Source organism: Frieseomelitta varia, unplaced genomic scaffold (assembly GCF_011392965.1).
Source record: "Frieseomelitta varia isolate USP_RPSP 00005682 unplaced genomic scaffold, Fvar_1.2 scaffold_180, whole genome shotgun sequence".
Classification (NCBI taxonomy): Eukaryota; Metazoa; Arthropoda; class Insecta; order Hymenoptera; family Apidae; genus Frieseomelitta; species Frieseomelitta varia.
In genome coordinates, this window is record NW_025109528.1 from 169956 (window position 1) to 196422 (window position 26467).

Consider the following 26467-nt stretch of genomic DNA (forward strand, 5'->3'; position numbering starts at 1 on the left):
ATGTACATAAAAATGTTCTATATTATTGGCAGAGCAATCTTTTGTTTTTAATATTTTACTTCCTACAATCGATGTTATTCGAAAGATGATCTACAACGTCGTGTGTAACGTCGTTGGAGGACAGCTTAAAAACGTCACACTTATAAAGATCTCAAGCTAGATTTATATTCATTGCCTAGATCTCTGTTTGATCACGCTAGGATCATAAACTGTAAAAACACGGCTGATTGATAGTCCACGTGAAAACGTTTTAACCTGTCCATATATCCTGTCTCGTAAAGTTTCTTTACAGCCGCGTCTGATTTATTTCCCATTAAACCGAAACACACGTTGTAAAATTTTTCTAATTTCATAAATTTTACAGAGGACGTTAAAGCCAGAAACTTTTCAGTAATCTATAAAATCTCTGCAGAACATATTTGCACGCCAGTATTTCTTATTTTTTATATCGTGCAGCTCTGTATCGTTCACTTCCACGTAGCTATGAAAGTTTGATGCTGCGAAAATGAAATTCAGATAAATCACGGCGTGCAGAGATTGGAGGTCCCTCGAAATCAAAGAAAGTTTCGAATTTTGAGAATTTTTTTTCGTGGTTCGAAACTCTCGAAACTGCAGAATCAATGAAGAAAGAATAATTCGCATAAAGAATATTTGATCCCGCGTGTATTTCAAATGGTCGACTTTCGTTTTTGAAGATAATCGTAATTATGTAACGTGTGAATCTAAAGAAATTATCCGGAAAAAACAAAATAACGATGTACTCTGAGAGACAGTGTTTGATATGTCCGGCGAAAGAAGAAGTAGATTACATCCAGAAAAGGTTCGAAGTTGTTAGTATTCTTAAAGAAGAATCTAGCTTAGATATTTTCACACGTTGCTCGTATCAAACTATGAAAATTATTTATCAGACATTTGATCAGAATCGTCGCGAAAGAAATAAATTACCGTCAACTTGTGATCCCGTTAAAACGTCAGTGTTTTACGAGCGTTTCCCCTGTTTTGCTTATATCGGGGGTGGGCAACGTTGATTCAAGCTGCAGCCAGGAAAAACCTGTAATTACTGCAACGCGAGAATTTGTGACTCTCAAATATTAGTTTGCAACAAGGTGCATATTCTTTCCCTCCTTTTTTACCCGACCTAATACGCCAACCGTTGCTTTCGTTCTTTAATTCACAAAGTAAACGTTCCACCTTGACAAAGGATAATTGATTTCGGTACGGTTTCCCGTCGAAATCAATTCACTTCGTTCAGTTTCTGCTGAAACGGCTACATTATTTGCTCTCGCTCTCTTTCTCTCTTTCTCTCTTTCACGCACGTTGATTTCAATTTCCATTTCCACGCACTTTTAATAATAGCCGCACGGATCAATTAGCTGATGCTCCGATTTCCTCGGTGTGTTTTTTCAATACGGACGATATTTCGCCCGACATTATTAAATCGAGCGCTATGACAATTCACCATTGGAATTTTCCAACCGGTTTTCCAAAAAGAATTACTCGCACTATTCGACGAAATAACCGGCGAATGACAAAACGAAAGTCTTGTCCTTTCTTTCGTTTTCGGAGTTCGATTCTGATTTATTTTCAGAATTATACGGGATATTTCGATTGATCTCTTGACAATTTTTGATTGCTTGGCGAGAAACAGTGATTGCTGAATTTTTTTTTCCAACGTGCCTGACCCTGTGAGTTTAAGTTTAATTGAAGTTTCGAAGCACGCCGTGCAAGTCGGAACAGTCGAGCTTCGTAAGAAGCTGGAGGATTGATTAATTCGATGGTTAGCGGAACGATTCGTTTCGACCAAACAAAATGGACACCAGTAAGAGAAGTGGTTGCATGCTATTAATTAATTTTACGCCCGATAAGCTTTACCACGAGGGTAAAACTCGCTGAAAGCGAGCAAGGCCGTTTGAGAAATGTTTCGATATATCAGCGTTAAGCCGCACTGTCAGACGCACTCGGATATTATACCCTGAATGGTGCTGATGGATACTAGAAGACTCCTCTCTGTCAAGCCACTTGATACACCCATTTCTGAGGCACTCCCGAAGAACTCGCAGAAGATGCTGTGTATCGCCCTCTTATTTGACTTTTGCGGTTGCAGATTCGAACGTATTTCGCGAAAGAAAGTGCGGATGAACGACTATTTTATATAAAGCTATGAAGTAGCTGAAGGCGACGGTAAAATAAACACGACAAATTGATTTTCGACGAACATTGATACGCGTTAAGTCTCGAGCAGTATCGTTGAAAAATAACAATTTGTTGTCGTTAAATCGAAATCGTGTTTAAACGTTGAAATTTTGATCGATCGCGCGATATTAAAGTTCCATTTGTCGAAAATTGCAGAATTTCTTTCAATGAAATTAAACTGTAAATTTTTTACTAATTAGAATTTTTTGCTCGAATGTACAGTCATTTTTAATTATATACGATAGAATGCGAACGAATTTGATATGAGATACGCGTAATATGAAACAAATTTATAAAATATTTCAAAGAACAATCCTTTCTATCAAGGTCCTATTTTTTTCTATCATATTCTAAAAGATATGAGTTTGCATAAAAATTCAATCACACGATATCAGAGTTCTGCTTGTCGAAAGTACAGAAATTGATCAAAATTTTCATTACTCTTAAAAACTAAGCTCAGTTTCGATATTGCTACGAAATTTCTCATTGCATCAGGCGTGCAGTCATATATTTAGCCACTAAACTGACATAACGTAAGTTTTATGATTGAAATCCTATCGCGATTGAAACTCCACGCGATATTAGAATACTGTTTGTCAAAAATACAGAGACTGATCCAAATTTTCATTTCATCTGGCCATCTTATTCAAATTATCTAGCCATTAAATTGTTACAAGTAAATTTTACATTTGAGATCCCATTCGTCATCAATTCGCACGACATTAGAATTTTATTTCCAACGCGGAAATTGGCGAAATCCTTCTAAGGTTAGTCAAGTTAGTATTGCCATAAAATTTCTGATTATATCGAGATCATATTTAATCATCGAGGCGATATGACGTAAGTTCCATCGCGATTAAAATCCCGATTCACAGCGTGCACCGGAATTAATGCACAAGCTCAGTTCTTCTCCCCTTCTCGCTGTGCAGTTCACCTGCTCCTTTCTTATCCCCACGAAAATACGATTTCCTGTGTGAAAGAAGTGGACTTTGTACTTTCTCGCAAATTTCCGCGTTCTTCCATGCGAACTGCACTTGATGCGCACGAGAGTAAGGAAGTCGGCCTTCGTGGCTGGGTATTCTCCAACGTGGTTCACGGCGTCGGAGATATCCAGTCACCGGAATACCTGCATTACCCGGTACCGAGACTATGCATCGTTGAATATTATCAGCGTAAATAAAACTCCGGAATCTTCCTACCATTTTTCCAATATACTTATCTCGATCTGAATTCTGGACGGAACTCTGTGCGGCATCGTTACGCATTGCGCGGCCAACGCGTCGTTAAAAACCAGCGAATGGAAACGCCTCGCCATTGATGGAATTTGAAATCTCGTTCGAGGGGGCGATATTAGCTGGATTAATGCAGCGAGAGAAAGAGTTGCGTAATCTATTCAAATCTTTCAGCGAATATTTCTGGTCTTGGAGAGCAGATTTTCTAATCCAATGCAGATTTATTTCCATACTTCGAAATTTGTAGTACGTGGTACGTCAATATCGATTGGAAATCGTGCTCAAAGTGAAGCGATAGTGGTATAATATACATTGAAATAAATATATGATAATACGTAAATTGTATGACATAATACACAATGTAATATAATATAAATATAAATGTAAATATGTAGATCAAATAAATAATAATATATCGAAATAAATATAAAATCTGGTATATTCAATATTGGACAAAAGAAAGTTTGCAATAGGGACATTGATCTAATAAACATCATATTCTTTATTTTATTGATAATTCTGATATAATTCTATTTTCTATTATAAACCTAATATATATCATTTTCTATAACGTCTGATATAAAAGTTTTTTTTTTCATTGTCGAGGAATTCTATAGTGAATAGTTCTCCAACGGATTCTACTTTCTTTTCTCATAGAATAATTCAAATTGAAAAAAAAAACCAAATATACTACATGTGTATGTATCAGTGTCTCTGAAGAAGTTGGATATTTTGGCGAGTTCATGTTTGAGACAAGTAAAAATTATGTTTCTATTCATTTAGACTATTGGATGACATATAAATGTAATATATAATTTCAAGCGTTCGAGTATTTCAACACTGGGTACTCAAATTTACAAGGAAACGAAATTATCGGATAGTATAGTCAGACTTACGCATATTATATATAACACGAAATAATATATTAGGGAAAAAGGAATTGTATGGTATATTACTACAGGTAATAAGAATCCAATCTTTCGATCAATCCCAAGTTTACTCGAAATTAAAATTGTAATGGAAGAAAAAAAAAAAAAAGAATAGAAAAGAGAGATTCCACGATTTCTAGTATCAGTCGAACAACGCATAACAGATGTATTTTATGGGACGCGAGGATGTATTTTACGCGATACAGAGAGTTGCTGGCTGCAGAGTTGCAACTTGCCGCGTTGATTCGGCAATTTCCGAATTTCCGCGTTGTTGGTGCAACCGGTCCCGTATCCTTGGCAACTATCTTTGATATTGACTGATGATGTTTCGCTGTTTGATGGCTACTTCTCCCATTTTGATTGTTCACCGTGCTGCGCCGTGATCTACAGGTTGCATCTCACTCTTCTTAATCGCTCTTCGCCAGCAGATGTAGCTGAAACTCGTTGCACGCAGTCTGAACTACTGTTCGCGGTTGAAGATAAAGCTAATGGAAGGAATTTAACTCTTGGATCTCCATCTTCCGCCATAGTAAACCTTAACTACGACGCTACATTCTAGCTAACTTAATTTTGTTTAAGTTATAACGTTATTACGTTCTTAGTAATTAAGCTGCTGGAACGTTTCACTACTTATTTATGAATGTTTCCAACAAAGATATTTTACGTCATTTTTTCGAGCCTGGTTTCACTATACATATATATCAAGTGGCGGGGGAAGGAAATGACGAGACGTTAAGGAAGTAGAAGTGCCGTCGTATGAACCGAGAAAGAAGAGACGTCCTTTCTCGTCTGGAGAAAAAATGGGGAAAGCTAGGAAGGATGATGGTATCTGGGGATGCCGCTGAAATCCACGTAACAAGTGTTTGCTTTTAGAATGACAGAGAAAGTGAAAAGTTCATAAATAAACTTACGATTAGATGTGACAAAGAACGTTATTGATCAGATCTGATAATTGTTGCAAATGCGAATGAGACTTGCTTTCCCTTATATACATATTTTTGATGTTTTACTATGTTTATTATATTATTCTAACGTCCTCGTTAGTTGTTACAATAAATATATCTCCGATCTGATCGGAGTACGAAAGCATCTCTGCTACATAATGTAAAAACATTTTCGAAAAAAAATTGACGTAGTCAAATTGGAGGCTTCTCACTTTAAAATGACGTTGAACTAGATCGTTGTACAATTTTTTTTCCTTTTTCGATAAAAGTTTAAAATATTCCATCGAGCGAGTGCGAATACTTTTGTCCACCCTTGTATATACCTATACTAGTTGCAGAGAAAGTCGTCGAACGAAAGCAGCGGAAAGACGGACGCACTCTTTAATCTCTCGCTCTTTGACAATTTTTCTCTGCCATGGGTAATTGTTTAACTCGTGCAGGTAATAAGGTTATCCCGCGGTCGTCATCGATCAAGGCCTTAAATCGATCGGATCACCAATCGCCAGTCGGCTTAGCGCGCTCCGAGCTACCGACCCCGTTACCGTCACGTGTAATTCTCTTCCGTTCGATTGGGCAAAGTGGTATCGCGTATACCTATAAAAGAGAATCGTCGACTATCGATGGGATACTGCTATTTCTTTCTTCCTCTCCCTTTCTCTCGACCATTTTCTACTGTTCCATTTGTCGCTCCAGTATCTTCACCTTTAACTTTAACTCTTCTCTTCTCGACTGGAACTCTCCACGTTGAACTCTCGACTCTCTTTCTCTCGTTTCCTCCAGCATCAGTATCTTTCGTCCAAGGCACGCCACTTGCATCCACCGTGTTCGGCGCTCGTGCACCTTTTTCCACGAGATCTCGCGACGAACCGAGCCACTCGAAGGTAAATTATCTCACCTTCGTCGAGGAGACCCGGCCTCGTGGAACGTGTAGCACCGAGTGCTACAACCAAGGAATCGGGACTTCTCCGGGGTTTCTTCTCAAGTTGCACGGAACCGAGTCGATAAATGAACGAGCCTGGAAAGTCCACGCGGACGTTTTCTAAACCCGTTTCAATTTTCTCCTCGTCTCTTGACCCGTGAATCACCCTCGCCGCGAACAAGCGAGAACGACGAAGGGATTAAACGCGCGGCTTTTAATTTTATCGATCTGTGATTAGTCTTGCGTGGAACGCTCTCGCGGTTCACGGACGTTTCAGTTCGGTTTGTTTTCTTGAATGCCGGTTTTTTAAAAATTTTCACGAACAAGAAATAGAAAAGAAATAAAAGACATTCGTTTTATCTGTACTATAGTACAGTCTAATTTGTACATTTTATGTACAAACTCCGCATGACAAATTGGGAAACAACTTGCACGATTTAGGTTTTATTTTCATTGGAAAGCATAATCGTCTGTAATTTGGTAAATTGGAATATAACGCTGCTTTACTTGCCTGGCAAAGTAAGATTTCACTTCGCGATATTTCCTTCGATTTTACGCATCAGAAGAAAACAACCGGCGCATTGTAGATTTTAATTCACTTGTCTTGGAAAGTAGAGATTTCCAAGAGAAATATTTCACATCGTTGCATTTTCTTCGGTGTAATAGGTTAGAAATATAACCCGTTCATTGTAGATGTTACCTTACGTCTCCTTGAAAAGTAGAAATTTCATCTCGTTATATCATATTATCATAATCCAATAAATTAGAAGGTAACCGGCTCGTAGAACGCGCTTCACTCGTCGTCAGATTTCGTGAAATTTCGAAAAGGTTAATTTCAGTACTTTTGATAATCGAATTTCGAGATGAAAATCTCTCAAGTTAGTTCCACGAGGGTCCATTCTCCCGCAAATGAAACGTAATTTGAGACAGGCCAGATTACATAGAAATCAATTAATTTCAAAAATACTGACAGAAAAAGAGAAAACGTAAATAATAACATGGTGATTAAATTTAACAACGGGAACGTTACGTAACAGTGAAACTCGCCAACTATTTTTTTAAACGACAGATTTACTAGAGCCTTAAATTCTTTTCGACGAATTTCAACGAATAACTTCAAGCTAGAGTATTTAAATAATTTATTGCGTTTCCACGTTTCAACACTGATTTACATACATGCTCCGCAATTTTAAAACTCGATACAACGCGTGAAATACGTTCCGTGTTTTTTCGAATCCGTTTGCAGAAATTTCCTGTTCAAATGTTTGCTTTGGCATTATTTCTTCAAGCAGTGTTTCACTTTCATCGTTATTTCTCGAATCGTGTTACGTTACACCATTATACTGTATATTTTTATCGAGAAGCTAGCAAAATATTTTGCAACATAATATTTCCTTAAAGAAAGAGAGAGAGACTGTCTTTTTACCTGCCTGTTATATATTTTCGATATTTCTATTGAAACGCAAAAAAGTTGTCAAACTGTAATAGAGAAAGTTAATTAAAGGGCAGAGTGCTTAAAAAATACCAAGCAAATATCACCCGCGTTTCGTTTCGTTTCGTTTCGTTTTACGATTGCAATTTCACCAAACTTTGGGACTTTTCGTTGCGCTCTAAAAATTTTCATCTTCGTAAAAAACGTCACAATTACGTGTTCCCTTGTTTCGAGCATCGTGCGTCTATGAACATAATAAGCCATACAACAGAACGAATCGGTTTTATTTTCTACTTTTGTATTAACACCGCGATCGAATTATCGTTTGGCTTTCGCATTCAAAGCTGTCGAATTATTCCAAATTGAATATGTTCATCTGAAAGCAATGGAAATCAATGGCAAACCACGTTATTGTTGATGCGGGTAAAACGAAAGATAATAATTTCATGGATAAAATACACGAAGATATTGGACGTTTGGAATTAAAATCGGTAAACGTAAAATAAAGTTCTTTGGACCGATTTGTTTCATTTTTCGAAAGTAATTTTTGATAACAAATTGCCGTTTATTTTACACGTAAATGTTATGCAAACCTAGGTGTACTAGAGTGTTAAATATCGTGGAGTATTTACGCAGAACGCGATAGGATTCTCACTCTGAAACGCTTAAAAGATATTAAGAGTATAATAACCGGCTACTTTCGGGAGTAATCTTCAGAATTGACAACTTCTACTAAGAATTACTATTACTGAAAATTACTTGACAATGCACTATCTAATTACCAACCATTGAAAGTCGCATGACATCACTATCACGCCTCTGGTTCAAAATCGCACAACATCATGTCATAGAGTTAAAGTCATAGTCGTAAAGTTAAAACTCGCGTGATATCACCTCATACTGTTAATATATTATGTTATATTTTTATATTATTGTAAAATATATGTTATATTATATTTTTCTACGCGTATAGATGCAATAAAAATATCAAAAAATGTATGGTACAAAGACTATAGTACAAAATATTATTCTCTATTTAAAGATCATTCCTTGTGTAATGTATATTTGAATACTTTTAAGCTTGACGGTATGAATAAAGATGCGCAATTTAAATGCTGCATCTTACATGCTTTTGAGCTTGATAGTATTAACAAAGATATATAATTTAAATGCTGCCTTACAGTGTATCCGAGTATTTTTAAACTTGACAGTATGCGCAATTTAAATGCTAGATTTGATAGTATAAAAGATGTAACAAAGATGTACAATTTAAACACTGCATCTTACATAATATATGTCCGAACATTTTCAGTCTTGACAGTAGGAACGAATAACACACGATCATAAAAATGAAAACAAAATCTTACCTTTGAAACCAGAAGGATGGTCGAATCTAAACTTTTGGAGTAGTGTTTCAAATCTTGACAACGTGCTTCGTCGAGAACAAAGTTTCCTCTGTTGCGCACAACCGAATAAAATTCTTCTTATTATCACAAGTTAACTTTATTCTTTATTCTAGCTTTGTTTCAATTGTTCAACGATATCTATTGTGTCGTGCAGACACGTGGCGCGCTCGCCGTTGCGAGATACAGAACGAACCTTTCAACTTTCGTTTCGATTATTCGCGATCGCTGGGTAACGTACCGATAAGTTGCCATTAACGAAAAGTGTCCTGTTACAGTTGCCTGAATAGAGCGGATTTAATCAGGGTACACGACGGAACGGATTCAGGGGCGGCCACAATAGCGGTGCTGTGCAACCAAGGAACGGAAGTGGAAGTGCTCAGCACCGGGTCAGACCTGTACGTCGAGTTCGTTGCTAATTCCGAGTGGCCCGGCCAGGGTTTCAAGGCGATGTTCCAATTCCAGCCATTGGACGATGCGCCGCATCCTGGTGGGTAACGAACGACACTGTTTTCATCAGCATTATGAAAATCCGCCGATATAAACTCATCGCGTATTCCCTTCCCTGCGATTCCGTTTCGATTTCCTTTGCCGGCTCTCCTTTGCTCTTTGTTGCTTGAATAATGAACAGCTTCGAGCGCCGCAATCGGCTGGTCCAAAGCGCCGAGGGAACATCATCACCGTAGAACCGTAGTAGCGAAATCGCAATCGTCTCCGCGTCTTCGGATTTTCGGCAGCTCTCTCGGAAATCGTCTATTTCTCGCCACGTCGATTGCCGACGGTGTTTAATCGACGTCCCACTGTTTCGCCGAACTTTTCCAGTTCCTTCGAAATTTACGATGATCCTGACATCTGGCGCTGTAGAAAATTTTCTCCGAAGTTTGTTTCTCACCGGTGTTAAGCAAGTTTGTCGTTTCTAAATGACGAATGGCGCGGATCTTTCCGCGACGACCGTAAAAAGTTGCGACCGCCTATTAATCTTAATCAGAAACAGAAGTTGCGACGATATCCTCGCGTAATGATCGTTTGTTTGTTTGTCTGGCGAGTGTTGCGGAATAGAAACGGGAAAACAGAGTTGTATGCAGAGTTTCGTTTGTATTTATTTTCACTCCGGCACAATAATTCACAGTTAACTGAAGATGACGAAGTACATCGCGTGACAAGATTTGAAAAGTCACCCAGTCGACAGAATTCTAGGTTAGTAATTTCGAACTTTGTTAACGATTTTTTGAAATAGACTCGCGTGACTATACACGTATGCTCGTTCGACGAGGTTCGTTCGATTCTGCAAGCTCTATCGTCGGTATCGTAGATTCGTCGGAACGATCGGTTTGCTAGTTGAACGTGGAGCGTCGCTGAGGGTGAGCGTGAGAGCGCTTCGAGGCAGAAGTTGCGAGAAGCTTGCCATTCTTACGCTCAACCTCGTCGGTAAAACAGAACCCGTAGCTTTCCAACATACCGTAAAATACAGTGCTCCGGTTAGACAGTGCTCCTTGGTTTTCAATTGTTCTTCGTCCCAACCGCGAACGTTGAAACCGCGTTGTACCAACGAAGCACGAACGTGTCCAGTGTTCCTTGAAACGTGTTATCGACGCGGCAGCTCGGCGATTTGCATAAATTCGTTATAACGCGGACGATAACATTGGTATCCCTTGTTGGTTCAGCCTCCTTACGCGTTGCTGGCATGTTAATCGCGGTCAAATTAATTAACGACCTCTTGACATTGGCGCGAGTTTCTCTCTCTTTGCGGGTCTCTCGCTTTCACCCCGTGTTGAAACATCGAGTTGAATTTTCGTCGATAACTATATAAATTTTTAACGACCGTGTACGACTGATGAAAAGGTTAACGCGCGTGCCTGCGAGAACGAAATTGCCAACGGAATAAGGTTAGTTTGCACGGCTGACTATTTATGAGGTAATAAATCATAAATGGGGGACCGTTTGCTAAGGTAGATTGGCCATGTTCCATTCGCATACGCGACTCCCAACTGTAATTAACGGCACTGTATATTCCGAGGATAATTACAATAATGTATTTCAGAGCCGGACAAGGTCGTCCCAGGGGCCGTTACCGGTAACCCCAAGTACTCGGTCATCGGACCGGCTGTCAGCGCTACCAGTAAGTATATCACTCTGTACCGTCGATTTATTATCCCTCTCAATCAATAATTTTCCATCTATTCGATTATCGCCTCACGCCCTCGCTGATATTCACTCGGTAAACGACTTACTTCGTGGATAATCCGGCGGACTCGTAGAATACAACGGATAAGATGTATGTTTAGAGCGTGAGGAAGCGTGGAGTGCCGATTTATTTAGTTTGCGTAGCATTGTTTGCCGTAACTGAAAATGGAGCGATTACTTGTAATCAGTTGGTTGGAGTGGTCGTGATATTATTATGAAAAGATTTTAAGCTTATCTTTTCCTTTCAAAAAATCGCTTCTTTAATACTGCTCGTATATATTAATGTGTAAAAGTTGGAAAAATTTCCCGAGAAAAGTTGGAGAATATTTCGATACTTACGGAAGAAATTATTTATTATACGTATAAATATTGTCAAAGAGCGCAGACTGTCCCAATACGTAAATATTCAGAAATAACGATGGAAACTTTTAATCAAATGGCTATGCTTTGTGATTATCAAGTATTTATTATTTACGCAATTTTTCATCCTTAATTCTTAAAGTTACGCTTTGACATTTTGCATGTTCTTTTCAATTAGAATTCTGAAGGAGTTCCCTTTGAGTTAAATACATTTGAGAAATACATTTGAAAGGAACGATTACTTTGCCAAGCATTTAAAGCAAATATTAATTGGACAATTCGTGTAATAATTTGATAATTAACGTAGTAAAAGTCGGATAGTTTTAGTTTTACTTTTTGAACTTAATAAATCCGAAAATGTAAGTCATAGTTTAGTAGAATGTACTAGTCTATAAAGTAGTCACGAATCAATTTTATGTGTCACGTAAGTACGATAAATGGTTTAAATGCAAAGACATCAGTTACGTGATTGATTAAACGCAAGGTAGGTATATAAATATAATATAGTTGTGTAGTTAATACGTAATACGTATATCAAGTTAGTTCAATCTTGTACAAAAATATTTTGAATCACTGTGCAAGAATTACTGAGTTGTTCTACATTATTGATTATATCAAACTGTTCACTGCAATTTCTGTTATTCCTACGTCTTTAAAATCACGATCACTATGTGGTTTTTGAATTTAAAGTTGCTTGATCCCTTTTATAGGTTCACCTTAGGTACTAAAAGTTTTAATAGTCGAAATCTAGAAAGTAGTTCAGCAGAAAATCAGCTATCAGTGAGAGAAATGTGTCTTGTAAAGTTAAATGGTCTGTAACATTCCACCAATCCAAAATTTCTCTCCCCTGCCGAACGGTGATACGAGTCTAGAATTGCTATCAATTAACTAATCATTCTCAAGCACTATTCAGAAAATGTAGCAGCGTCGCATTATCTTTGTAAATAATTCAAAGCCATTTCTGTAGTGAACAGACAACTCTTACATACGCAAATGTGATTCAAAACTTCAAGTACGATGCGAGCTGATTGAAATAATCAGACTGCTGATGTTTATGCATTTGCTGATGAATATGTATTCTGGTGGCGTTACATGCAAAAACATAGAAAATTTTCAATGTAAAGTACTCACTATAATGTTTAGTTTTTATTATCTCTGTTTAAATTTCTTTATTTCTCTAGTCACATATTCATACAAAAAAAAAAGAAAAAGAATTTGCATTAGTATTCGCAGTCTGGGAATAATCACTCGTAATAAATGTTCGATGTTAATTATTTGTTTTCTTAAATTTCTAATAGAGTCAGAAGATTTTTATTTAAAAATTATATTTATTGGAGTTTTTAATAGAACTAGAAATAATCACTTGTGATAGATATTTGGTGTTAATTTTTTTTCTTAAATTTTTAATAAATCTCTACGTCTCTATTTCAAGAAGTAAGAACTTGTGACTTATACATTTATGTTATTATTTTTATAGAAGAAAGTTTGTCAATCGATTCAATTGTTCGTTATTCGTTTGAAAATTTTAAATGGTACGAACGAGATACAGATATAACATGTTATGGTCAATAATTCGTAAATCAGAAATCACATTAATAAAGAGTAATGCTTATTAGTCCGTAGTCTGTCGAAATCTAATATTTACTATAGGTATATCTATAAGTATCAATTTACATAATATCACGCATAAATTGAACAACCATTTAATCATATGTACATTAATAATTGATGATAATACATTGATATACATTTAGTATATTCGCATTATTATGCATATTCATTTATTCAAAACTTATTCAAGTATACATAAAATTAAATAAATGTTGAACAACACATACAATGCAATCTCGATTATTAATGAGAAAAATTGGCAATAGAAATCTTTTGTCTTTGTTTAAATCTGTACAACTTCTGCTTCTGTCTAAATGGAAAACAATACTAATTTTGACAAAAATATTTGCATTTTTTAAGTAATGAAGTAAAAGAGAAAAATCTGAAATAGTTTGATTGTTCTACCGTTAACAAAGTATCTGCAAAATAATTAAAAACAAATGATCTTCTTTCGTATGAAAACAAAGGTATTCGAAATTATAATAATGAAAATTCTACTGCAATAATTTACAATTATAGTATATGTATATTTCGTCCAACAAAAGGAATAATATAGTATTAAATAGTATTTATGTCCAACAAAAAGATTCGATTTAATGTTTAATTTAAAATTAAGATTAAAATAATTCAAATTACACGTAGATTGTAAAAAGTATTGCACTCAACACTTCACAGTATTTCCAAATTGCTAGAATCTCATAGATTGTCCCAAACACATCACACAGTGTCTCTAAATAAAGTCGCAGTGTATGAAAAGAATTTTACCATACAGAATAAGTAACACATGAGACACGTGTAAAACTAAACACACGCGAACAAAATCTCGACGTTAAATTTCACTTTGCGGAGAAATTTGCAAGAACGTGCGAACGCAACCAACAATGCTGCTGTTTCTGTTGCTCAAATAGATTATTTTGATGCCTCGAACAACACAGTTGATCGACTTCACCCCGATTTCTCTGGCTGGGGAGTTCTTCTAGGATACAACTTCGCCGGCTGAGTTGCATAAACTTTGCGAGTAGTGTGTACTTTCGGAGTCATCAGCCGCGTGTAACGCTCGCCTTCGAAAGCTCGAACGAGAGGACGAACTTTCTCTCTTTTTCACGAAAACTAGCTCCGCCGGTTATGAGTAGAAGCTACTAAATTAAATTATTCGGTTGACAAGTACACGGTGATCCAGCCTTTGTACACAGAGTTCGCCGAACTCTTCGCTTTGACGTTCGTTGTATCGATATTCGCGCCCATGCGGCGATTGACATTTTCCTTTTTCGTGCGTCGCTCGTTTGATGTTTGTTTTCCCTTGTTTTCCAAACAAATGGAAGATAAAGAAAGTAGAGGCATGATTTGCGAACCATCCGAGTGTCTCCAAGTGTCATAATACTTTTCCTTGGAATTTCACAAATACGCAAATATTTTCAGAATGAAAGCCAATTACAATAATTGGAACAATTGCGAATGAAGTAAAAGTTTTGCATCTGTTTTGCAACATTTATTGTGAAATGATACTTCTGCAGAGAACAGAATGAAGGTTGAGTTTTCGAGACGTGGTATTAAACGAAATAGACAAAAAGATTCACTTATGTCAAGTGATTCGAATAATTACGTGCCAGCTATTACACGCTATGAAAAAAGGAACAAATGATGAATTTTTTTTAACGAGACTCCGTTTTCGAAAAAGTGGATTTTGAAATTGTGTGAAGTGTACGTATTTTAAGAAGTGTGGATACATTTCCTCCGTATTTAAAAACCTATTATTCTTCATATTTCATTTATTTTCTTTCTTATGGAGAGTTACATAACACTCTGTAGAACCATCACGCATTCATCTTTTGAAAGTAACATCTACACTATCGATTCTGCTGAATGGTTCATGCAACCGGAACATGCCATATCTGTCGTCCCCTGACAGAAGAAAATGTCACACTAAAAAAGGACACTAGAAAGATAGATAAAGTAGAGGGAAGATAGAGTTGTATTCCTAGAATCGTATTTTATTCTTAGACGTAATGATTTGTATGCATCGTGTATTTGCATGCTATTTCTCGTACCAGAAAACATTTTCCTTTTTCTTTTTTTTTTCTTACGTAGATCGAATCATTTCCTTGTTACGAGGAGAAATTATTCAGGTAAAACGGTATGATTAGTTGGTGAGGTATTTCAAGTAAATGCCTTCGTTAAGGAGGATTTCTGATTGCATTCCAGAAACGATGTACGTATCTACAGATCGTTTGAGCTGCTCTAGGAATTTTTAATTAAACAGTCATTCCGATAATTCCGATTCTTTTTTCGCGCAGAATGCCACTAGAATCCGAGCTATTTAAAATAGAATCTACAGTCTTTCTTAAAAAACGTCACATATTACATTTTATTCGATATTTCACGTACATTCTTGGTAATTGTTTCATTCTCCTCTACAAATCGTTTTCTAGTGGAATATTTCGTCCGTGCGTTTCAATTAAAGTAAATTCTCCTTGCAATCACTTGAAATCGTCATATTCTCGCGATTTGATATCAATTTGTTCGTCGGGGCACGAAATTTGAAGTAAAGTACGTTAATTAATTCAGTCGATTAATCCCTGAAAATTATATACAAAACGACTGATTATTATCTAATATTTACATTTATATAATACGTTCAACGTTTCGCTAGAAAGCAGCCGATCGATTATGAAATTATAATTGACTGCCATTAAATGAAAGAGTGTTTAACGCCAATGTTTCGTCGATGTAACGCTGTTTTTACGAATGTTCATAAAACAAGGAGAATTATATACGAAACGAACTGATTTCAATGAGAAGCAATCGATTAATTACAAAATTAATGATTAAACATTTATCAAACACGATTATACATAATATTAATGATTAAATTATAAATTCATAACGATTAAACATTTATTAATGACTCAATTAAAGAGTATTTAGCAGCAACGTTTCATTGAAGGTCCAGATAAAATAAAATTTCCAAATTTCATATACCAACCGTCTGTTTCAAATATCAATTTCAAGTACCAATTTTTCGTAAAAGACGAAAATCATCTTCGCAATTTCGTATGATCCTTTGTCATTTCGATAGGTAAAATGAACGATTTAACAATTTTTCGTAGAAAAAAAAGTACTAATTCTTGGTAGAAAAAGAAAACTGGCTGCAAATACCAAGTACCAATTTTTCGTAAGAAGCAAAAGTCACTCGTGACTTCGTACGACCGATAATTTGTCATTTCGATAGGTAAAGTGAACGATTTAACAATTTCGCGCAAAGTCTCTAGCAGACTAGTAATTTCAAAAACCAATTTTTTCGTAGAAACAAAAATCAGTCGCGATTCCGTACAAAACGGCACTTTTATCATTTCGATGGGTAAAGCAAACGATTTAACAATTTCGCGGAAAGTGTCCAGCAGACGTTCACTGCTGCAACTGCTGGTGACCATTACCTAAGTCCGACGACCTTTAATTGATCTCAATTAATCCGGGAGGACGAATAATTCCAATATTCAGAGGGGGTGGGCCGGCTTAACTTTAATCTCAATTTGTATGCCCCGGTCCCTGGATGGCGGTGCTTACCCAGTGTAAATCTATCCGTGCGCCGATGCACGGCATGTAACAACAACACTCGAACAAAGTCTCACGAAACGCGCGCAATGGTAACCTTTATCAAGGCGACCGGTATCCCGAGGAGTGTGCTCGGGACTTAGCTTTCTGTGTTGAGAGAAGTTTCATTGCGTGAAAAGCCGTTGCACAACCGTGTCCTTACCCTCCTTGTAACCCTCTTCACGATACTTACGTTTAATCGTAAAACAAGGTACGCGATGTATCCGCACGCTCTTATACACCGAACCTACTTTCGTATGCACTACGCTCGCCGGTAAGTGCTCTAAATTATCCGAGCACCTGCACGCTGCTGGGTGTATACAGGGTGCGCCGATTCAGCTGCTACAGCCGGGCTATGAGTGGATTTTTCGATGAGGGGACGAAACGAAAGTATGGAATAAATACGAATTTCTCGTGAGTTCGGAACTCTCGTGATTCCCGAGGGAATCGAGTTCGAATTTGGTTAATTTTGGACTTTGAAATACGATAGGGAGTAATGAATTTTGAAGATAATTGACCTTTATATCAATAATTTTTCAATCATTCAACAATTGATTTCAATTTTATTTGACCGAGCATTATTTGAGTATCTGAAAATTTTTACGAACATGTCCGAAAATTTCTCCATATCGCTTTAATCGACGATTAAAATATCCGTCGGAGACATTAAAGTACAGAAACTAGGAACACTTTATACCGCAATGGAGTACGGAAGTTTTTATTTATACATTTTCCGAAACACGATTTAAATCTACAAAAAACACACCGTTTTACATCTGTTCTAAGAAATTTCCAAGAAAAAATTGTAAATTGATCGTTTTAGTCCAGTTAAACTGTTCGATATTCGCTCGCATCCAATTGTTATCGTATCACATTCAAAAAACGAACTCTCAAACGAACAATCGATATTCTATATTTTCGATTCATTTTTTCCAAAAACAATCCACACTCTCGGCACACTCTGTCTAATATATACGTGCAAGCAACCGATGAATTTGCTGTCGACGCGAGGCGCGGAAAAATTCCCCGACCGCACAAAAGGGGTGTCCTGAAAACGAAGGAGCGGTAATTGCCACGAGGAGATCGCGTTGCTCTAAACCCTCTTCGAATTTTTCCAATGCGCTGTCGCGCCGTATCATTGCCCGATCGGTCTCTAAAAATATTTTATGAAGTCGCGACGAAATTGGTCCGGGGTTCCCGGTTATGGAAAATCATTCGAGTCTTGAATTTTTATGCCTTTTTTTCTGTCTTCTTTCCTCTGCCTCTCTCTCTCTCTCTCTCTCTTTCTCTCTCTTTCTCCGTCTGTTGTGATTCGTATTGAAAGGGTTTCGACGGAGACTCGAGAGCCTTTTAAAATTGAAAAGGGAACGACGTATCGGTGAAGAATGTTTGAGGTATTGGTTGTGTTTTCTTCTTTTTTTCTTTTTTCTTTCTTTCTTTTTTTTTTTTTTTTATCTTTGCCGTGGAAATGGTGGGCCGCGATTGAATCGTATCGCTGGAACCGTTCCGACCGACGACGTGTTCAATTGGAAAATTCTGTCTTGCAATGACAGGAGAAAATACGTTCTATTATGGGACATAAAAAGTGTTTGATTCGATCATGGAAAATAAATATTATAGTTGCGATTTTGTTATTAACGTACTGTCGTCAAATCGTTGGTGGAAAACAATTGATAATTTATCGTGGATAAAAGCAGTAAAAATTCATTGCGAAATTGCTAATTTTTATCGATATACTTATCTATTTATACTCAACACTTCATGAAACTCGTATGTTTTGTCTGCAGGATGCAATATCTGATTTTTGTGAAACATTATAGTGCAATTAAAACGTGACGAAAGCGCATATTTCATCTTATAGTATTTATATTATTTATTTAAAACATTTATTTCGGCAATAGTCATCGTTCTAAAATATTTACAGGAATATAAATATCGTATTTAAATTCAATCGTTTCTAAAATATATATCTTGTAATTTGTATGTCATGTCACTGTCGAAAAGTCATCGGAGTTAAATGCGAATATAATAATGATTGAATAAAACTTCAAAGAGCGTTAGAAAAATATGTGTCACGTGGTAGGAAACGAGCTTGCTGCGTCAGTGGGTCAGGTTGGGATTAAAATCTGTGTAAAAATTGCGTGACGAAATGAAGGTATCATCTTCAACGTCGAGAAATCGTGTTATCAACTTAATTTACGCGCGTGACATTCACCCTTATAAATCCATTCTCTCTTAAAAGTTTTCTTTCGACGAAAATAAACAGAAATACAGCAGAACACGCTTGAAATCCTTTGGTATTTTGACGAATTTCCCCGGCAATTCTTCCCAAGTGTGATAAATTACTTTGATCTCGCTCCGATTTCTAAAACGAAATCCATTAGCATTTCTCAGAGATTCCCTGCTGGATGTATCAAGTCGTCGGATATGATTTATTCGAAAATTAATATCGCGAGAAAGCGTTGCCGGTTACTATTGTTTTATGCTTGAATCTCATTAGTTCTCAAGGGATGCGACGTTCAGATGACAATTATTCTACGTTCGCGCTTATAAATCATACGCGTCAACGTACCGAGGTAAATAATTACAATAATTGCTGTACGTATACTTTACGTTCAGCGTTTGAGATTTCGTTTGTAAATTCGCCAACGTCTCCGGAGAAGAATTGAAAGAAGGATTATCAATCGTTGAACGTTGCTAATAAAGTAGGGAGAGATTACAAAGTTCGATTTTACATTGGCGATGAAAATATATTTTCAATGCTCGAGCCACGCATTCCTTCGCTTGTGTGTATTCGGTTGAATTTAACGTGGGGCTGTAAATGAGCAAGTTTGCACATAGTATATCTCAGATGTCAGAATTGAAACAATCGTGCTTGCATAAAAAGATTCGCTGATTAAAGGCGATTACCACTGAAACCTTGGAAATGATTAAGTTTCAGAGAGGGTAGCAAGACAGACCAGGGTTTCCCTTAAATGCGAAATGGTATTCTTGCGTAATCTTCTGTTTAAAAAGAGAAGAAAGTCATTACACCTGTTGATTTCTTTCGGAACTTCCTCTTCCTCTTCTTCTTCTTCTTCTTCTTCTTCTTGTACCGACGATGTATAGCACAAGAAAGAATCCACGTAAAAGGTGTTTTTCACTGTCAGAGATATCATTGATGTAAGAAACCGTGGCAACCTTTTAACCTTTTTCAATATCTGTATAATCGTTAAAGTACAAACGACGAACTATAGCTTAATATTTAAAATTATTTTGCATACGTTAACGCTAGAACTACGAATAGAAAAAAAAAATGACACAAGAATGAACCTAGCTTTCATTTTATTTGTAGAAATTCTCTGTCAAAATGAAAAATTATGAATTGATCGTTTTGGCATTAATATAAAAAAAATCATATCATACCTACCTAGACAAAAATCACGTACCTACAATAGGTCAAAAAGAAAAAAAAAAAATTGACGCACTTAGTTTTTTTGGCGATATTTTTATGACAATCACACATCAAATGACGTTTCCATAAATAATTAATTACATACAAAAGTAACAAGTAGTTTCGAATAATGAGTTATACAATAATGGTACAAAAAATATAAAGAATTCGAGAATTGGAAAAATATTGACACATTTGTCAATTTCAATGCTTAATCTGCATTTAGTGGCGGAATATTGTTAGAAAAATTACGAAATATCCTTTTATAAACACTGGAATGTTCAAATACCTACATGGAGCTGCATAAAAAAGATTATTCGTACGTCAATATCTTTTCGATTCTCGAATTTTCATATTACTCATATCATTGTCATATAATTCATTATTGAACACTGTTACTTTTGTACGTATAAATGGCAAACTATTTGCGTCAATGTATCTATTCGTTTGCCACGGAAACATTGCAAGAAAAACCTCTAGACGTGCCAATACTTATTTGATCCACTGCAGTTGTAGTTTCGAATTTGCACGCGTTCTTTCGACAGCCGTCTAACGATACAATTTAGGAGGGCCTCGCGTCGATAGGGTAATTACCAGCGAAATTAATTATGCCAATAAATAAACGGAGGGAGACTTGTTCCGTCGGCATAGAGCGTCGGCAAGTTTTCCAATTTTCTCTGGCACGGAGAATCGCGCGCGGCGCGACGGTGTTCACGGCCGCGATGCAATATCGTCGCGCATCTAGGATCAGTTTACGGTCGCTCGTGCACAACTGTTTTGCCGTCGACTGAAACGAACAAGCAATAAATAAACGCACAGCGGACACCGGTAATGCTCTGCTAAACGTATATACGAATTACCGCCGTCGTAGAAATAACGTATCTGGCAGATAATGCGGAACAGAAGACGGTAAATTCTGGTGATGTTTCACTTGGAGGCGTGGAAACGTAATGGGCGCGTAGCATGGACCATGGTCTGGCTCAAAGGAGGAGAAGAAAAAAAAAGAAAGAGAGAAAGAGAGAGAAAAAAAATAAGATCGGGAGAGAAATGATGGATCGAAATTCTGCAATTTTCTCTCGCCAGACTGGCCCCGCTCCGGAACTACTACATATGCCGTGGTTCTCTCGTAGGATGTTAACTTTTCACAACGATGTAACTTTGTTTCCGGCTTATTTTACGCCTGGCTTTGCATCGAGGCACGCTCTCTCTCTCTCTCGTTCGAGACTGATAAAAAGTTTCTCTATTAGATGTGTATAACTCTCATATAAGTTTGCTTTAAAGCGAAACTAATCAGCGTGTGTTTTTCACGAAGCTGTTCACGCTGGAGTTAAGTGCTAACAAATTGGAACTCTGACTTGAGAATTCGCTGGGTAAACAGTTTCGTGTTTGCTGGAGGGACAATGGGGAGGGTATAAGTACTCAGATGTTTGTCCTTGTCGGGAGGGAAGTGGGTGGTGTAATTGCAACGAAAATTTGTAATCGATCGAGTTAATTGTGTCACCAAATTTTCTTGGAGACTCTTTTAGAAGATGTTGATTAAAGTCGAAACTTTCATTGTGCTTCATGTGACAAATATTAGGAAGAAAAAAAGTATTTCGCATGATCACAGATGTTTGCACGTGTCGATTAAAATGGAGAAGTGGATTATTCTCGTGAACAATTTATTAATCGCAGCAGGATTTTCTATAACGTTACGAATTCCATGTTGTGTTGGATTCACAGTGTACTATGACAAACAAATGAAATTCTCTTTTGAAATCACTCAATACACAAAATTCTCTTTATCGCGCAAATGTGTGTACACAACATGGAATTATAATTTTCGAGTCAGTTCAAAGAAAGCATCCATTTGTACGTTATTTCTAGAATAATATAAAATGTAGGTATAAATTAATTCATTTCATTTCTTATTTTATTCCAAATAAAAGTGATCAAGTCCAGTTTGAGTTGAGCGACGAAATTATCGCATATATTTGTACGATTTTTGCCAATATTATCGTTGGAACGAATTCTATCTTGCGATTGGAGCACGAAACATTCTAACTTCCGATACTAATGAAATTAAAACTTAAACAATCGTTCGACATAACGCATGAAAGTCTCGATAAATGCACACGCGTTGTTTCACATTTTGTTATTGCATGCAACTTCCGATGCTGCGGTATTTCGCCAGCACAGCCGCTTTCGTAATATTTCACACGACGCGCTTTACATAGAAACACAATCAGAACGGATAATGGCCGACGCGAATTGTGTTATTAAAAATTCCTAATGAATTGTCAGACTTCCTATAACTCGCTTCGACCGTACACGCTGGGGGCTAGATACATCGCTGTCAAATTCACACTGTCAACATTGCCTTGCACCATTGAAAAAAGGCTTTTGGTCTCGTGTGAATCACGTTTATTCGATAACGTGTACATCGATGCGAGTCCTCGATGGAAAATTCCATTTTTAGGTCCCTTGCGCTATCTACAGGTGTAAATAATAACTTCGCGCGATGGTTGCGGGTGTAGAATTTTTACGTTCTTGTAAATCGTCACATCACGCGGGTATGCATACGAAAAAAAAAAAGGAAAAGAAGAATTAAAATACTCATATTTTATATATAAAGAAAACTAGTAAATAACTACCGAAATTTGTGTTTTTATAAACATAATTTTAGTTGATTGAAAAGTTATAAAATAAAATTTATATAATAAATTAAATAAAATTATTTTGGTTAGTCATTTTTTTATTCTACATGTTGTAACTAGTATTTGTACATATTCAAATTACTTGTACTTTACTTGAATAGTAAGACAATATAAATGAATAGAATATCAATACGAGAAATTATTAATTTGTGAATCATGAAAATTATTGATTTGCAAGAAAATTATATTTTCTTTAAACTTTAAAAAATTGGCAACTAAAATTTTATTATTGTTTAATTGTATAACATATAGAACTATATAACTGATCACATCTTTTCGATAATGATACGCTATATATTCTCAAATTAATTGCTCAGGACAAGGATCATTGATATGTCTCCAATTATTGACAATATATCAACGTCGAGTTAGACTTTCAAGCGACAAAAATCTATTTAAAGCAAAAAATAATTCTTTTTCTTTGAAATAACATTATGTTTTCGATATTTTTTTGTATGCAGAAGTTAGGTGCTCAATTGAATATCGTTATATAGCTAAATTACAATTTTATTTTTATCAATCTTGCGTGAGAAAATTGTTTCGTATGGTGATTTATAACTTTGATCAATTATTCAGTTTACGGAGAACATAAGCAAATAATACACAGATGTTTCATTTTTTTATACAGCTCGTTAAATATTCAAATGAAAATTGTGATTCTGATGAGGGAACACTTGACGTGTTTATGATTCAAATTGTTGCACCCGATTCGTTGATTATAATGTAATTAGTGGGAAAAAAATCTTTGTATCGATGAATAATTCATATTGTTCACAATATCGACGAATTTGGAAAAGAGTCGTCAAAAATTTTTTAAATAACAAGAACATTGATTTATCAGGTGATCTAATATTTTTAATTCGGCTATCTTATTGATACGATGAGACGCGTATCGATGGAAGATCATTTTCTCAATTGCAAAGGACACTATGAAACTTGAAACTAATTCCTTTACATCTTCTTCAAAAGTCCCAAAACATGTCTTCCCTTGGAAGTATTTTCTTTCTATCTTCGTGAAACCATCCTGTTACCATTCAGCTACATTGATACTTTTCATATTTTCGCATCGTTGTGATATAAAAAATAATTTCGTGACTGGCAACGTGAAAACGAGCATACGCTTAACAAAACACACGCCAAGCCGGCAGTATCGTACGTTTTAAGCGAGCAAAGCAATCAACCGGACACGCGCGCGTATGTAAGTATAACGCTCTGTAACCAGCGTTTGGCCGCATCTACTACTGTCAATACGATGCACAATGAGGCTCGATCGTAATAACCACCGAGTATTAAACCGGCACCCACCTGCGGCAATGCGTCGGATGCAGAATAATCCACTTGAAACGAAACGACCGTACCGTGATAAAGTGGGTACTAAAGCGGCAGCGGCGGGCTAAAAAAAAAAAAAAAAAAAAAAAAAAAAAAAAAAAAAAAAAAGGAAGAAGAAAAAAAAAATCGCGGTACAAGGAGCCTATTACAGACACTTGTCCGGCAAACGCTTGCAAGTTAAAATTCACTCCGAGGTCCCTTCCCACTCTCCTCTCTCTCTCTCTCTCTCTCTCTATCTTTCTACCCTTCTCGTCAACCCCATCGCAATCTCTCGGAACAAGCTTTTAAAGAGTTTGACGACGGGATTTATTTATCCGACCCCACCTGGACTGGTGGACCCGGCCATCGCTGGCTAGCTCGGTATTTATTTTGTCCGGCGCGCCGGATGAAACGGTGACTACTATTACCTGAAATAACTTGTTTCCTTGCGGCCGAATGAAAGAGCAGTTTTCCGCGGCAGCGGCGGCGAACAGTGGAGAGGGGGCAGGTGGGACAGGGACCGTGAAAATTGAACAACGTGGAGAGTGTATAGAATTTCAGAAAGCATCGTCGTCCGCCCGGTGACGCTCTGAACCAGATAATAGTTTTTCCAGCGATTGTGATGCCCGGCGAGGAATCGACAGCGAAAAGGGAATTAAACAAAAGGCTATATACGTTCGCGTTTATTCGTCTGTAACATGTGAAATTATACGCGATAGAGAAAAAAAAAAAAAAAAAAAAAAGGCGCGCAAACACAGCGGAGATTTATTATTAAAGTCTGTGCATGGTTACCATTTGAAACATCGGGATACATTTTTTTTCTGCCGCAGCATATGTCGGTGCATATGCCGATGGTGCGACGAAAACACACGCGCATTTTTCTCTCGGAACATCGACACGTGACGATCACCAGTTTCGATTTCATTGGTCAAAGATGTTTAATTGTTTATCCTTGTCGATCCGATATTAAAATTATACATTCGCAAGAACGCGAGTCTGTACAAATATCTACAGTCTAGTAATAAGTATCGCGTCTTCTCAAATTGTCAAACCGATTACACCGTTTGACGATCGTTTTCTTCTTTGCTTTCTCTCCATGTTGCGCAAATTCTCTAAATTCGAAATCGATGAGATCGTTTCGAACGACTTTATATAATTTTATTCAGAGTTTTCAGATTCCAGCGATTTCGCGCTTAAAACATACAATAATATAAACTTCTTTCCACACCTGGTACAAGTTTCACAGTTTATTCGTCGATAGTTCTATTCATTGATCAAAATCACCAAAGATACCTACATAAGCTAATTTGTCTGCTACAAGTTGCATAATTTATTCGTCGACAGTTCCGCTGTTAAAATAAAATCACAACGCTACAGAAACGTACCGTCGAATTGCATACGATCGTGCGAACGTATCACCGTCGTTTATTGATTCATCATTTTCGTCGGTTCGCACTCGTGGCAACTTCGATGGATCGTCGGACGAATCGGCCGTGGCCCGACGTCGATGTCAACGGGCGTAACACAGGCTGGTCGATTTTCCAGGCTAGTTATCGATTTCCGCGGTACACGCCGACAAACGCGGGGCGAGATCACGCGGCTGAAACTGGCTGATGTCGGAAACGTATAAGATCCATTTCGCGTGCTTTTCAGCGGTTGACGTGGAAAGGGTCGCGATTTACGCCGAAGCTTTTTCTTTGGTGGCTCGAAGGGGATAGAAAAGGGGATGGGGGAAAGTCGATGACCCCTTGGAAACCGTGGAAATCTAATAGACCGCAAGCGAGGATGAGATATTGGCTTCAGGATCAGCCTCGATCGATGCCCCGTAACAGTACTTACACAAGGCCACGTCCGAGTTCAACTTCATATCCGCAGCGAGTTTTCTCGTTTCACCAGCGGACCCGCCGCCGATTTTATCCCGATTCTTCCCTCTTGTATCCCTTCTCGGCAAGCGGCGATTAAATTAGCAAACTGCTGGCCACCGAAGATTTTATCTCGGTTAATCGATGGTGATAATCCGGCATTTGAATGCGTTTCTCGCGAGGAGGAACGAAAATCAGAGATAGGACAAGGGAGGAAAAAATATAGAATCCTCGCCGCTGGTCCGATTCCTTTCTCGTTTCGAGGAGTTTTGCACGTTTTCTGTCGACGCCGGTCTGAAGAGGATGTCGGTGACTAATGACGTTAAGGCTCTGACCTCTGACCTTAATTTACCATGCCATCCCTAATCTC

The 26467-nt window shown here is 37.2% G+C and overlaps 1 protein-coding gene across 1 annotated transcript in view; it reads left to right on the plus strand.

Annotated features, from left to right (window-relative positions):
* LOC122538830 (dorsal-ventral patterning protein tolloid-like) overlaps nucleotides 1-26467 on the plus strand; it is a gene marked incomplete at its 5' end in the record, with an annotated part of 383300 nt that overhangs the window by 111756 nt on the left and 245077 nt on the right. Inside the window, 2 exons of the mRNA XM_043673269.1 lie at nucleotides 9331-9542; nucleotides 11094-11171. Coding sequence (XP_043529204.1) covers nucleotides 9331-9542; nucleotides 11094-11171 — 290 coding nt within the window. The remainder of the gene's footprint in view (nucleotides 1-9330; nucleotides 9543-11093; nucleotides 11172-26467) is intronic.